Below are 13902 nucleotides of genomic sequence, written 5' to 3' on the forward strand. Positions count from 1 at the left end.
GTTAGCAATCACACTCCTATCATGCCAAGTCAGCCAATACACGCTGGTACAGGATGGCTGTAAGTGATGTGCAGACCCCATACTGCTGGCAGCATCAATACACAAGGGGGGCAGCTAGCCAGGTTTCAGCATGTACTGGCTGACTTGGCATGATAGGAGTGTGATTGCTAACAGCAATCACAGTCCCATCATGCCTAGGTTCCAGCACTTACACATCCATCCAGTAAATGCTGGAACCTAGGCATTATGGGACTGTGATTGCTGTTAGCAATCACACTCCTATCATGCCAAGTCAGCCAGTACATGCTGGTACAGGGTGGCTGTAAGTGCAGACCCCATACTGCTGGCAGCATCACTACACAAGGGGGGCAGCTGGCCAGGTTTCAGCATGTACTGGCTTACTTGGCATGATAGGAGTGTGATTGCTAACAGCAATCACAGTCCCATCATGCCTAGGTTCCAGCACTTACACATCCATGCTATCACACACACACACACACACACACTCATTTATTCATATAATCATTAATTCACAGATTCATTCCCTCAATCACACACACTCATTCAAACACCCTTCCCACCCCCTTACCTGCACTGCAGCTCCCTCGATGCCGCTCACAGACTTCAGCAGGGGGCGCGGCCTCCCTCTGCCTTCTCTGCTAAAGCACAGAGGAAGTAGGATGTCTCGTGAACTCCGCTTCCTCTGTGCTGTCCAGAAGACCCTCCCACAAGTAAGTAGCAGGGCTTGAGGTGCGGCTCGTGTAAGATCGGTTGCCCTGGCTGCCGATCTTACGCGGGCCGCACCTCGAGGTCTCGCGGGCCGCATTTGGCCCGTGGGCCGCATGTTGGACGCCCTTGCCTTATTTAAAAAAAAAATAAAAAACTTAAAAAAGATTTTGGGCGGCCCCTTGGCTTGGGCCCCCCTGCCGCCAAGCCCCGTCGCAGTCGCGACCCCTGCGACCCCGGTAGATCCGCCACTGGTTTGAGCATATATTACCCGACTGGCAGCATAAAGATAAAAAAAAAGGTAGTTCATTGGAATAAAGGGCACCTAAACCTTTTACCAGATATTCTGCAAATGGTGGAACTCCAGACAGAACGTCCTATAAAATTCCTATAAATTGTAACATTTACATTTCTTTATTAGTTGTTTAAATCAATGTGCAAAAAAATACAATTAAATAAACACAATTTGTATATATATATATATATATATATATATATATATATTTAGATACCAATAGATTTCATAACCCAAATATAAAATGCCTTACATACCCTATACAGATCAAAAGTCAATCTTTTTTTTATGATTTAATATTAATATAATTATATATATTTATTGAACAGCATAAAACTTTTTAAAAATAGACCATTATACTTTAAATGTTTGAAACGGGTGAGCAGATCAGGCATCCAGCATTTCTTTTTGTCCTTCAGACGCGATTTCCTTGGAAAGCATTTTTCTGTAATTCAGCATGTCCTTTACGTCTTTGTACGCCAAAATTTCCTCGATCGATAGCCTCTTAATGCCATCAACACTCGCCGACGGTTGGCCGTGCAAACCCTGAAGCATTTCCAGAGCTACCTCCACAGACTTTTGTAACGTGACGCACCCGGGGAAGATCCTGGCGTTCCACAGACTCAGGGACTTCTCGTCTCCGGAAAACAAACGATCGGAACTTCCAAGGCCCCAGACCTCCAAACATTCCAAGAAGTTCCTTCCAAATATCTGGAGAGATTTCAGGTCGGCCAAGGAAGCCACGTTCTTTTTCAAGTCATCTTCTGTACCAAAGAGGATGGTTGCGTACATTGGTTGCCCGTCGATCATCAAACTTATCGAACTAAGGAAGGTTTTGTCAGGTATGTTGGATCCGCAGTTTATACACAAGTTACTTACGATGCAGTATTCGCCCACAGAAACATCAGGACCTAGCCTGGAATATTCAATCATGGAACACGGCAAGACACGGGTCTTTGTATCCAGTACGCTTTGAATGACGCATACTTTCCCGTTTTCATCTCGATCTGGAAAGATGCTAAAAACGCTGGACTGAAACCCAAGTTCGGCCCCGAGGACGGGGTCATCAGTTAAGTGATAGATATATTCTTCCATGGTTCCTACGTGGTAGAACTTTGACTTATTCAACGCTATCACCGTAAAAGGTGTTCCTCGCAGGAGAAAGTAGATCTTTTTTCGGACTTCGATTAATTTGGATTCTGCCTTCGAAACGTTAGCGGTACTCCAAAGTAGCGTTGGGGCCGAGGGCCTGTAAAAAGTCCCCGTATGCGTCAATCTCACACCCAACGTCCCCCAATTCTTGGAAGAATCCAGTCAACAATTTAGCTGTCCCGTGATCCATGTAAAACAAACTATCCGTATAAACCACTTCCGAGGCGAGATGAGGACCTGAACAATCTCCTCGGGTGTTTACGGCTCCTGATTGCCACATCTTTTGAATGGAAGGCTTATGTAGGTAAGATGCGCAGGTTCTATATTCCATGAGTGGTACCTATGCTTAGCGTTGATGGATGAGCTAAAGCAATAATCCCGTTTCGGTCAAATCTTACTTGGAAATCCCCGCCGCTGTACAGCTCAATGTCGTCCGCACAGGTAACCACCACCCCCGGGTTCATATTCCCCGGAAAATCGACATATAGAGCTAATTTGAGCTCCAGTATTTGGTAAATCGGGTTTCCAAGAGGCAAGGCTGTGAATATTTTCCCCAGTGCGCTTGCATTTGGTAATTGTTGACTATAACCACCTGCAAAAGAAGAAGAATAAAAGGACAAAACAGTTTAACAACTTGTGTTAACCTTTGTCATTAGTCCTCTTCAATGGATGTTCTCATGATCTTCTCGTATGACCACAAGTAAGGGGACTTTTCTATATTTTTTATCCATGTATGTATCTTTTGGCCAGAGCCTTGTTACCCAAAGTCCTGGTACCCTTAGAAACAATTCTGGGTATTACTACCCCTTTATTTACCCTGCCAGCCTGATGGGGCGAGCAGGCAAAGCACGGGGGACTCCATAGATGACCTTGCGGTTAATCAGAAATTCGTTCAGCGGTTTTATTTACGGTATTTGTAACAATGCGTTTCTTATCTATACTTTGTTTCATAACAGGAAACGGGGGGGGGGGGGGGCAGTTGCCTATAGCATACTGACCTCCCGATAGCAAAAGGTTAAAAACTGTCACAAAACCATCTCAAACTTCTACATCACTTACTTAACAAAATGGTCACGTCACGTACGGCTCTTTTGATCCTCCAGGGCGTATCCGCAGAACTCCTGGGTGTGTACCATGTTGCATGAATTTTTAAACAGTTCCTGAATTTTGAAACTTCCCGCATGCACCATAGGTGGTGAGTGGGTGTGGTCTTGTGGAGGCCACGCCCACCGCAGCCCATTTTCATGTATGGCCACCCACTCAGTACACCCTGTGCCTACTTACGGCATATACCCCACCTTTAAATCATTTTTGACTTTATATTTAGGGGCATATAGAGACGTCTTGTTTTAACCTCTGTCCACCCAAAAAGTGCCCCAGCATTCCTTACATGGAGCAAGCGGAGCTTTCATCCCAGGCCCCACCCTTAGGAGGTCCCCGCTCTCCTTCATACAGGTATGAGAAAAGTGATGATATATGATGTCATACTCTGCACATCATAGACTGTACTGGCACTGCCTCCTACCATGGCTTCCTCCCTGTTTTAGTCCGTAACTGTATTCAGGCCATGATTGGTGAGTAGGGACCTCATTTTATACCTGATTTTATACCCTCCATTTTATAGATTAGCCTCTTATTGTATAAATCACATTTAACAGAAACAAAAAGTGAGAACTGTTAGTGAAAGAGCTTTGTTTTCATAGGATTTTTTTTCTTTTTGTAGACCCAACCATGGATCCATACCCACACCAGTTTGCCACTGCCCTCTTTTCCTTTTTGTATCACTTGGCCAGCTATGACGCTGGCAGAGAAGCGCTGGTTTCCTGTGGCATGATGGAAGCACTTCTAAAGGTATGCCGGTGGGAATGTTTTATGCTAACCTACCATTTCCGTATTGCTGGCTTTTTCAGGGTAAACTTGTAGTATGTGCAAGGTATTCATAGCAAGGCTTGAGTCGAAAGATCCTTTAGATGTGCCGTTGTGGCCATAGCTCTCCACATTTCTCTATGCTGAAAAATATATATATATGTATCTTTGTACATCTCAGGTGATCAAGTTCCTTGGTGACGAGCAGGACCAGATCACATTTGTGACGCGAGCTGTGAGAGTTGTTGACCTCATTACAAACTTGGACATGGCAGCCTTTCAGTCCCGCAGTGGTCTGACCATATTTATTTACAGATTAGAGGTGAGTTCACAACAGTTTTTTTCAAGGGTTAACACTTCTCATCTAAGGCTTTGCTCATGCGTTATATTAAAGTCCTTTGGATTCCATGGTCTTTTCAAACCCTGTTTCAGTTAATGTTCTGCAGTGTTCTAAAGCTTGGATTTTAATCAAAAGACCATGCTTTAAAAAATGTTTCATTGGCAAGACACTAGCCCACTTGATACCTCTTTTTGTGTCACACGCCAGAATTAAACTCCCCCTGACAAATGAGTAAAGTAAAACTTGTCCTGATTGACGTTTAACTACAATCAGGAAATATTTAGATTCCTAATGTTCCTCCTTTTGCTTTAGTTATAACTTCTGTGTTTAGCACAGTATAAGTAGTAGATCTCTTGTTAGGACACCAAGTTAGTCTTTCTTATAGCCAGTGTGCCTTTTCAATTGTAGCATGAAGTTGACCTGTGTAGGAAAGAGTCCCCATTTGTCATCAAACCAAGAAACCAACGCCCTAGCACTGTTCAGGAGGGTCAAGAGATGGAGACAGATATGGAAGGTAAGACATTTAAAGCCTTTTCATTTTTTTATCCTTGAATACTTCTTGGAGAGTTTGAGGCTTTTGTTTTAGCTTACAAGAATCACTGTAGTTCCTCTTTTAACATTCGTATTGCAAGACCTGATTAATTTTTTCTGATTAACCCCAATAGAGAAAAGCATGTTTTAATATGTTTAAAATATCTACAAAGTTCTGAGATTGAGAAGTACCTGAAGTTTACATTCTACTTGATTTTAGTTACTGATGTGGCAATGGAGGCCAGTCCTGGACCTTCCACTTCTGCAGATTCGCGTCCTCCTGGTACAAGCTTCAGCACTGGGAGTGTAGGGTCTACCCGCTCAGGTAACTGACCGGACTTTTAAGTTCCTGTTTTTTTTATTTTATTTTTTCTGCCTAAATAAGGGCCCCCAAAGTGCATTTACTTCATTTCTGATTGTATTTGATGTTGCAGGAGTGCAGTGCATTCCCCAGAGAGCAGCTCTCTTGAAGTCTATGCTGAATTTCTTGAAGAAGGCAATTCAGGATCCAGCCTTCTCAGATGGTATTCGTCATGGTAGGTCTTCATAAAATGGTTGACAAATTAGTGCATGACATAAACTGACCATGAAACCGTATGTGTGTAAATATAAACTCATTGGAACCCCCATCTACATCAAAATTATTCTGTACATCTGTTGGCACACTTATTGCTTATGCATCACTAACATCATATTATTTTCAGTGATGGATGGAACTCTTCCCACATCCCTGAAACACATAATCAGCAATGCCGAGTACTACGGCCCTTCCCTCTTCTTACTTGGTAAGTAAACCCAGGTCCTGCACCTTTTTTATTATTTGTGAATTTAGTGCTTTATCAGTGAGTAACGCTGCTAGCCGTTCCAATAAAACAATGGAGCTGAACTGTAAGCCCCTCTGCTGGGAAGATTCAGGACTATAGATAAATGTGTAAGCAGTGATATTATACATTGGGATGTGGTCATCAGTTTGGTTCAGCGTGAAACCTGTAGCTTGAGAACTGTTTGGGATGGAATCGCTATGTGTTTCAAATAAAAATAGCATACTTGCTTCATTTAATGAGAACTGTAGTGGATATTGACCCAGACTATTTGTGCCGTTTGACTGACTCTTGATTTTTGTGTTCTTTCTGTAGCTACTGAAGTAGTAACAGTGTTTGTGTTCCAAGAGCCGTCTTTACTGTCTTCTCTTCAGGACAATGGCTTAACAGATGTGATGCTTCATGCTCTCCTTATCAAAGATGTAAGTCATTAAACTTCAGAGTCATCAGAATATCAAGCTGCCCAGTTCAGCTGTATTTTATCTGCCCCAAGAGTGACCAACATGACAACATGTTTTTTAATTATATCTAATAACCTGATGAAAATACTTGTGTGCTATCAAATTTTATATCGGTGACCATAAAAACCCGTTGGTTAAATAACTTTTTGTTTAATTGTAATGCATATCATAAAATACAACATTTAGTAAAGAAAAACTTGTTGGCAACAAATTGGGCCAAACACTGATATCCTTCAGCATTAAGTTTTCAGGTTTTTTTTTGTTGCAGGTTCCGGCAACCAGGGAAGTTCTAGGCTCTCTGTCCAATGTCTTCAGTGCCCTGTGTCTAAATGCCCGGGGGTTGCAGTCCTATGTGCAATGTCAACCTTTTGAACGGCTTTTCAAAGTATTGCTTTCACCCGATTACCTCCCTGCCATGAGGAGGCGGAGGAGCTCAGACCCTCTAGGTAAGACTACGCTGACCAACCGGCGTTGCAGAAAAGACTGACCAAATTCTTCCATGACAAAAGGACTATTTAACGACTCGTAGACCACGACACCTTGGATGTTTGTTTTGCATATGCAGGCTGTCCCCCCTACTCATTGTGCATGTTTTGTGATAGATTACTGACCCTTTCTGGTTTTATAATCCTGATTCTGGTTTTCCTTGATGGGAGACGTGGTGCTCATTTGGACGGTCTTTACTTATTCTTATGCATTAAGGTTTCTTGGCTTAAAATACCTTTTGTTCAGTTAACTGGTGTTTCCATTTAGCAGCTCCAGTGTTTCCCATTTGTTTCCACATGTTTGCCCCCTAACCAGAATGAGCTGTCAATGGCACCCCCCAAAATTCCATAACCCTCCTCTAACCCCTGCTGAAGAGACCTGCATGCAGCATAGATCAGTGCTCTTCAGGTCTCTAGCCGAGGGATTAAGAGGCCCGTGGTCTCTTCCAGCTTTGACCTCTCTCCGGTCTCCTGCAGGCGATACAGCCTCTAACCTGGGCAGTGCTGTCGATGAACTGATGAGGCACCAGCCCACACTAAAAACCGATGCTACCACCGCTATTATTAAGGTAAGGTGTTTGCATGTCCCGGTGGGGTTTGTAGGGCGCTTCCTAGCAGGGGGTTATCGACTTGTTTAAATATTGATTGTTTTATGTTCTTGCACAGACTTGGAACATTCGGGTTTCCCTTTGCCATTTTCTAGATCCTCTTAAGTGTTTAACCATTTGGATTTGCGTCTGTTTTGTTGGAGATTAACAAATTGACTCATAGTCATGGATACTGGGCATGCATGTCTTCAGTCTTTTTTGAATCATTCTTTTTTTTTTTTTTTTTTAGATTTTAGAAGAAATATGCAATCTTGGTAGGGACCCGAAGTATATTTGTCAGAAGCCATCAATTCAGAAAGCTGACGGCACGGCCACAGCTCCTCCACCACGTTCGAACCACGCGGCCGAAGAGGCTTCTAAGCGAGGACGAGGACGAAGAGGAGGTTCAAGCAATGCAGAGCTTCACTGCAAACCAACAGAGCGAAGTTGAGCCAAGTCCGCAGTAAGTTTACCATGTGTGCTGCTAGCTCTGGAGTTGTGACCTGTAAACTTTGTTCCAGACTTCATATCAGACATTAATCTGTTATTAATCTGGGTTAAACTAAGATAATTTATAATAAGAGACTCATATCTAATAAACTTGAATTTTTATTCTTAAGCTCTTGCTGGACCTCATATGTTAACTTGCCTTTTCTCTCATAGTGTTGTGGGAACTGAAGAGAGAATCCCGATTCCTCTGATGGATTATATTCTCAACGTGGTGAGTTTAGAAATAGTGTAATAGAGCCGATGTGTAAGAGCGCAGGGCTCAAGGGCTCCCGATTATAGCCCACAAATTTACAACCCTGATTTTAACCATTTTGGTACAATATTGGACCAAAGATTTTTAAATAATGTTTCAGTAAAATTTTATGCGAAGCTACTCATATCTGTGAATTTTCCAAATGACTTGAAAAACTTACCAATTCACAGATGAAATTTGTGGAATCCATTCTAAGTAATAACACAACGGACGATCACTGTCAGGAGTTTGTGAGTCAGAAGGGTCTCCTGCCTCTGGTCACCATCCTTGGTCTGCCTAATCTACCTATTGACTTCCCTACCTCTGCTGCCTGCCAAGCTGTGGCAGGTGTCTGCAAATCAATATTGGTAAGTAACATTTGTTTCCATTTATTCTAATACGTGGTTGTTAAACACCAAGCCTTGATTGACTCAGACAGATCAATCTGGACCACCTGCAGAAATGTCTAGAAATCCTAGCCTACTTGCAGCCAATGGGGTTGTAGCTAAAAATCATTGTGCTGGATGACCCAGCGAGGGTTCTCCTAAAAGAGAAAAAAAAACCCCCAAAAAATACTGGTCCAAATCTACGAACGAGTGTCTATAGCATAGCTGTACTGCCACAAAATGCTGTAATACTTGGGCAACCTGTCAGCCCAGTACTATATTATGGGCAGGCTAGCTGGACAATGTCTTTGATGTTTATATTCTCGGTAGTTCTGTTTTTTGTTAATGGCCAGAAAATAAATACAAGCAGAAGTTCCAGGACTGTTAATAGACAACATCTCCCCTCTTTCTAGACTCTGTCTCATGAGCCTAAGGTTCTCCAAGAAGGGCTTCTCCAGCTGGACTCCATTCTTTCCTCGCTGGACCCATTGCATCGGCCTATTGAGGCCCCCGGTGGCTCAGTGCTGTTAAGGGAGCTGGCATGTGCTGGAAATGTAGCAGATGCCACTCTGTCTGCTCAGGCTACCCCCCTACTCCACGCATTAACTGCAGCCCATGCATATATCATGATGTTTGTACACACGTGCAGAGTGGGACAGGTAAGGGCCCCGACCGGGTGGGTCTAAACATTTTGTTTTCATGTTTTCCGAGGCAGCAGTGTTGCTTTTGCGTGCTCTTAATTGCCATATTTCTTTTCTTCTCCACAGAGTGAGATCCGTGCCATCTCTGTCAACCAGTGGGGTTCTCAACTGGGTCTCAATGTTCTGAATAAGCTGAGTCAGCTGTACTGCTCTCTTGTTTGGGAAAGCACTGTTTTGCTGTCTCTCTGTACTCCTAACAGGTACGCGCATGTGATTCTTCTGTTTCCCATACCCAGAACTGTTTGCTTTTCATAGTGTTTGTGGTCAGAAATCTACATTTGAGTCGAGGTTCTGCCATTTACTTACCAACCTTGTACTTTTTTTGACAGCTTGCCACCTGGCTGTGAGTTTGGTCAGGCAGACATGCAGAAGTTGGCTCCCAAAGAGGAGAAGGCAGCAAGTGCCTTGCCCCAGGGAACAAAGAGGGCAGGTATGTTTTCTTACACTTCTTAAACTCATTCTGAGATGTTTCTGGTTCAAACCTGGCCCGGTGCCATGACATATGGCAATTAAGTAACATATTTAAGTAAAATATTTTATACACAAGGCCACATATCCAGGGTATAATAAGTATTTCTTTAAGACATCTATGCACAGTTGTCTTGGATATTAGGCATCTACAATATTGTTGCATGGTTTCATGGATGACTTTCACTATATTTCTTGTATAAAAAGTTAAATATTTTATGCAGAAGTGCATATTTTAATATAGTGTATAGTGTATACTCTATATGTATAAGCCATCGTATCTGTGTTACAGAAGGTGAACCCGAGGTGAGTGCTGTCGGTGAGGAAGCCACCGGCTTACTAGAAGGTATTGGACTTGATGGGGATGCGTTGGCGCCCATGGAAACAGATGAACCCAGCGCGTCGGACCCCAAGGGGAAACCAAAGATCACCCCAGCAATGGCTGCCAGAATCAAACAGATTAAACCATTATTATCAGGTATTTATAAAATATGTTTTACATGGAAGTAGTTTATTAAATTACGTATCGATTTAGATTTTTTTTTTTTTTTTATAAGTTTATAAAAATACATGCTGGGTATGATAGGGCTGATCTTGATGAACCTTCAAATAGTTCATAAAGCTTGTACCTGCTATACTTGCCAATAAGTAGAGTACACTAACAGAAGCATGGATATGAACCTTAAGCAGAAATCTAATATGTAGAGCACAATATAACATCATTTTTATTTTGATTTATTTATTCATATTTATGTTTTTATTTTTTTAGCATCTTCGCGGCTCGGTCGTGCCCTGGCTGAACTTTTTGGCCTACTGGTCAAACTCTGTGTTGGGTCTCCTGTGCGCCAAAGGCGAAGTCACCATGCAGCCAGCACCACCACAGCCCCGACCCCAGCCGCGCGCTCTACGGCGTCCGCACTCACAAAGTTACTGACGAAGGGACTTTCGTGGCAGCCTCCTCCATACACACCAACTCCCAGGTTCAGGTTTGTGCTACACGGGTCTCGTTCACAAGTGACAAGCTTGCTTTGTATTAATCTCTTAACTGAAGGATGTTGGATTTTGGGTGGTGATTTGGTTAATTAGAAATAGTAATAGGCTGGTAAATATAAGATGTCTCTTTAAATTTGATTTGTCTAACATTGTACATCTGTGTTGTTCAGGTTAACCTTTTTTATCTGCTCCGTTGGCTTCACCTCTCCCATGTTGTTTGACGAGAGGAAATATCCGTATCATCTTATGCTGCAGAAATTCCTCTGCTCCGGTGGACACAACGCTCTCTTTGAGTAAGTGAGCCGCCTGCTACCTGTAGCGACTCACGGGAGACAGAACAAAGACTTTCCGAGGCCTCAGAAATATATTTTGCTTTAACACGTTCCAAATGGGGAAGTTACATGTTTTTGTTTTCATATACTTCAACGTCACATTTCCCATCATGCACCTGACTTCTACCTGCTACTGGCTGATTTTTAGAACGTAAATGGTGAAAAAGTATGTTTCCATTAGTGTAATTGGCCAATACATTCCCAACACAGTGACTACTTTTATACTTGTTAATAGAATGTTCCTTGATTTAATGTCCATATGAAACATCTGGAAGCATCATTTTGAAAAACTAGAACAACGTACACTTTCACTCTAACACATTTGTTTTAAAATTTAGAACCTTTAACTGGGCCCTCTCTATGGGTGGCAGAGTGCCGGTGTCGGAGGGCTTGGAACACTCTGATCTGCCGGATGGCACGGGCGAATTCCTGGATGCTTGGCTTATGCTGGTGGAAAAGATGGTAAATCCTACCACAGTCCTGGAGTCTCCTCACTCCCTGCCACCAACCAAGTTACCCGGAGGACAGAACTACCCTCAGTTCAGCTCATTGCGCTTCCTTGTAGTCACGCAAAAGGTAAAAATTACACCTTTCCTGCTGCTGTTGGGATATGGTATCTACCTGCGCCTTGGAATCTTTGTTTGGCTGTGATCAGTGTACCTAACAGTATTCCATATTTTGTCGCTTACAGGCAGCCTTCACCTGCATCAAGAACCTTTGGAATAGAAAACCTTTAAAAGTATATGGTGGTCGTATGGCTGAGTCCATGCTAGCTATCTTATGCCACATACTGCGAGGGGAGCCAGTGATTCGTGAGCGGATGAGCAAAGAGCGTGAGGGTAGTCGGGAAGAAGAGGGTCAGCAAGACGAAAGTGGAGCGAGGCGAGAGCCTCAAGTGAACCAGCAACAACTTCAGCAGGTGGGAATAGTACTTTATTTTCTTGTCTGCGGCAATCTTGGCCTTAAGTAAACCTTTTACATTGTAGCTGTCAGCTGAAATTGGAACAAGTGTTGTCAGCATGCTGCTTCTGCTGATTAGACTGAATGCCGTCTCCTAACCATACAATCGTCTCTCTATAGCTCATTGATACGGGATTCACGCGGGAACATGCCATGGAAGCTTTGCTTAACACCAGTACCATGGAGCAAGCCACAGAGTACCTCCTCACCCACCCTCCTCCTCTCATTGGTGGAGTTGTACGGGTAAGTGTGCAGGGTGAACGTTTCCTCAACTTATTCCCCCCCCAACCCTTCACATGAGTGTGGTCCGGTTCTGCTTCCCTCCTGTATCCTCATCACATCTCCTTCCCTGTCGTCCATTCCTTTCCCCTTTCTACCGCAGGCTTCTCCGTGCCGCTATACAGGTTAGATGTAGCACACGCGTGTGATAGTGCAGGCGGTCCTAGTCAAGTCATAGACAACTGACTAAAATTTGAAGAGGGGCAGTAGCCAGAGTAGAAAAGGTTGGCCCGTCTCCCTGTCATTGAAAGATTGGTTCCCCTGGCCGAGCTGCAGTAGCTTCCCTCTTCCCCATTCTACTCCAGCGTTCCCGAGCTCCACCGGGTTCTTGATGTCTCTCCTCTGCTTGTACACCCTTACACTCATGCCCTGACTCCCCATTCTGCAGAGCAGCCCAGCTCACGGGTATCTGTTGTTGCTCTGCAGGACTTGAGTATATCAGAGGAAGATCAGATGCTGAGAGCCATTGCCATGTCGTTGGGACAAGATCAGGGCCGGCCGAAGACTTAACGCCGCCTGGGGCGAAGTTTAAAATGCCGCCCCCCGCCGAGGGGGGGCGGCATTATCTACCCGCCCCCCACCGGTACTTACCCTTAAACAGTCCTGCGGCGAGTCTCCCTGTGCTGCCACGGTGCCGGCTTGTAATGCTGAGCGCCGGAAATTCACGTCACTTCCGGCGCTCTGTATTACAAGCCGGCACAGAGACCGAACAGGGAAACTCGCCGCAGAGGAGAGAGAGAGGGGCGCCGAGCGGCTAAGCGAAAACCACTCGGTGCCCCTCTCTCTCTCCTCCGCTTCAAAAAAAACAAAAAAAAAACGCTTGGGGCGGCAAAGTGCCGCCCCTTCTGAAGTGCCGCCTGGGGCAATTGCCCCAGTCGGCTCCATTGTAGGGCCGGCCCTGCATAGGCTGTAGGAACACCCTATCCATCTGTCACACCCATCTATCATGAGTAGAGCCTAGAGGCAGCAGAAATTAAAGGGCTGGTGTACAAACCCTAAAACTCTTGAGCTGTAGCTAGAATACTATTCAAAATAATCTCACGTTTAAGACTATGTGTGGATTAGGCCTCCTCCTTGCAATGTCTCCCAGAGTGTTATGCACAGAGTGTACGCAAAAGAGGCGCTCAGCAAAGTTTGTACATTGATACTTCTTTGCTGTTCTTGGAAGGATCCTTTGTACACGACTGTGTGCTTTAAAAGTATAGACCAATTGTTTTTAATAATATTTCCAATTTGAAAGGAGTGTGTGTCATATTGGGAAAGAAAAGAAAATGCACATTTTCAATATCTTCTCTACTTCTATGATTTTGATCCCTAAATAGTTTCTCTTGGGACTTCCTCAATTTGTCTATTTTTGTAGAATTTTTTTTTTTTCTTTAATTTACCAGTTTGTTCTTTGTATAATGTCTTAGAACTACAATTACATCTCAATCATAAAAACTGACCTTTGGGAATCTCGTTTAACTAATGTGGAAGATTTTTATATTTTAGGTATATATCCATTATTAGCAGTGGATTAAAAAAAAAAAATAGATTGAATATTGTTCCGACACCCTAGCCTTTTTAATGTTATATACAGCAAGTAAAGTTGCAGTTCCATTAAACATGCTGTTCTCTCATACATGTCTAAAATGTGGCAGTCTGCTTTTCATTTCCATGAACTCCTTGTAAATTTCCTACTTTCTATGAAATCTTCAGTACACAACAGTTCTATATCTTCTATGTAACACAATGCGGAAAGTTGTTTTTTGTCAAAGTTTCTACAACATCTTCTACT

At 43.5% G+C, this 13902-nt stretch overlaps 1 protein-coding gene and 1 pseudogene across 1 annotated transcript in view; one reads left to right on the forward strand and one right to left on the reverse strand.

The window, feature by feature from the left end:
- Positions 1 to 1408: 1408 nt before the first annotated feature.
- On the reverse strand, positions 1409 to 3309 carry LOC149285356 (fucose-1-phosphate guanylyltransferase-like; annotated as a pseudogene).
- Positions 3310 to 3656: 347 nt separating this feature from the next.
- LOC149285357 (E3 ubiquitin-protein ligase HUWE1-like) overlaps positions 3657 to 13902 on the forward strand; it is a gene marked incomplete at its 5' end in the record, with an annotated part of 30781 nt that continues 20535 nt past the window's right edge. Inside the window, 23 exon segments of the mRNA XM_089495324.1 lie at positions 3657 to 3747; positions 3897 to 4024; positions 4221 to 4361; positions 4788 to 4893; positions 5345 to 5446; positions 5615 to 5695; positions 6047 to 6153; positions 6461 to 6638; positions 7155 to 7246; positions 7515 to 7643; positions 7645 to 7727; positions 7928 to 7985; positions 8198 to 8374; positions 8806 to 9051; positions 9160 to 9293; positions 9423 to 9523; positions 9854 to 10039; positions 10331 to 10547; positions 10725 to 10847; positions 11225 to 11462; positions 11578 to 11805; positions 11967 to 12089; positions 12552 to 12618. Coding sequence (XP_089351450.1) covers positions 3657 to 3747; positions 3897 to 4024; positions 4221 to 4361; positions 4788 to 4893; positions 5345 to 5446; positions 5615 to 5695; positions 6047 to 6153; positions 6461 to 6638; positions 7155 to 7246; positions 7515 to 7643; positions 7645 to 7727; positions 7928 to 7985; positions 8198 to 8374; positions 8806 to 9051; positions 9160 to 9293; positions 9423 to 9523; positions 9854 to 10039; positions 10331 to 10547; positions 10725 to 10847; positions 11225 to 11462; positions 11578 to 11805; positions 11967 to 12089; positions 12552 to 12618 — 3136 coding nt within the window.

The sequence above is a fragment of the Sceloporus occidentalis genome, unplaced genomic scaffold, assembly GCF_023333645.1.
Source record: "Sceloporus occidentalis isolate IW3139 unplaced genomic scaffold, rSceOcc1.0.p SCAF_79, whole genome shotgun sequence".
Lineage (NCBI taxonomy): Eukaryota > Metazoa > Chordata > Lepidosauria > Squamata > Phrynosomatidae > Sceloporus > Sceloporus occidentalis.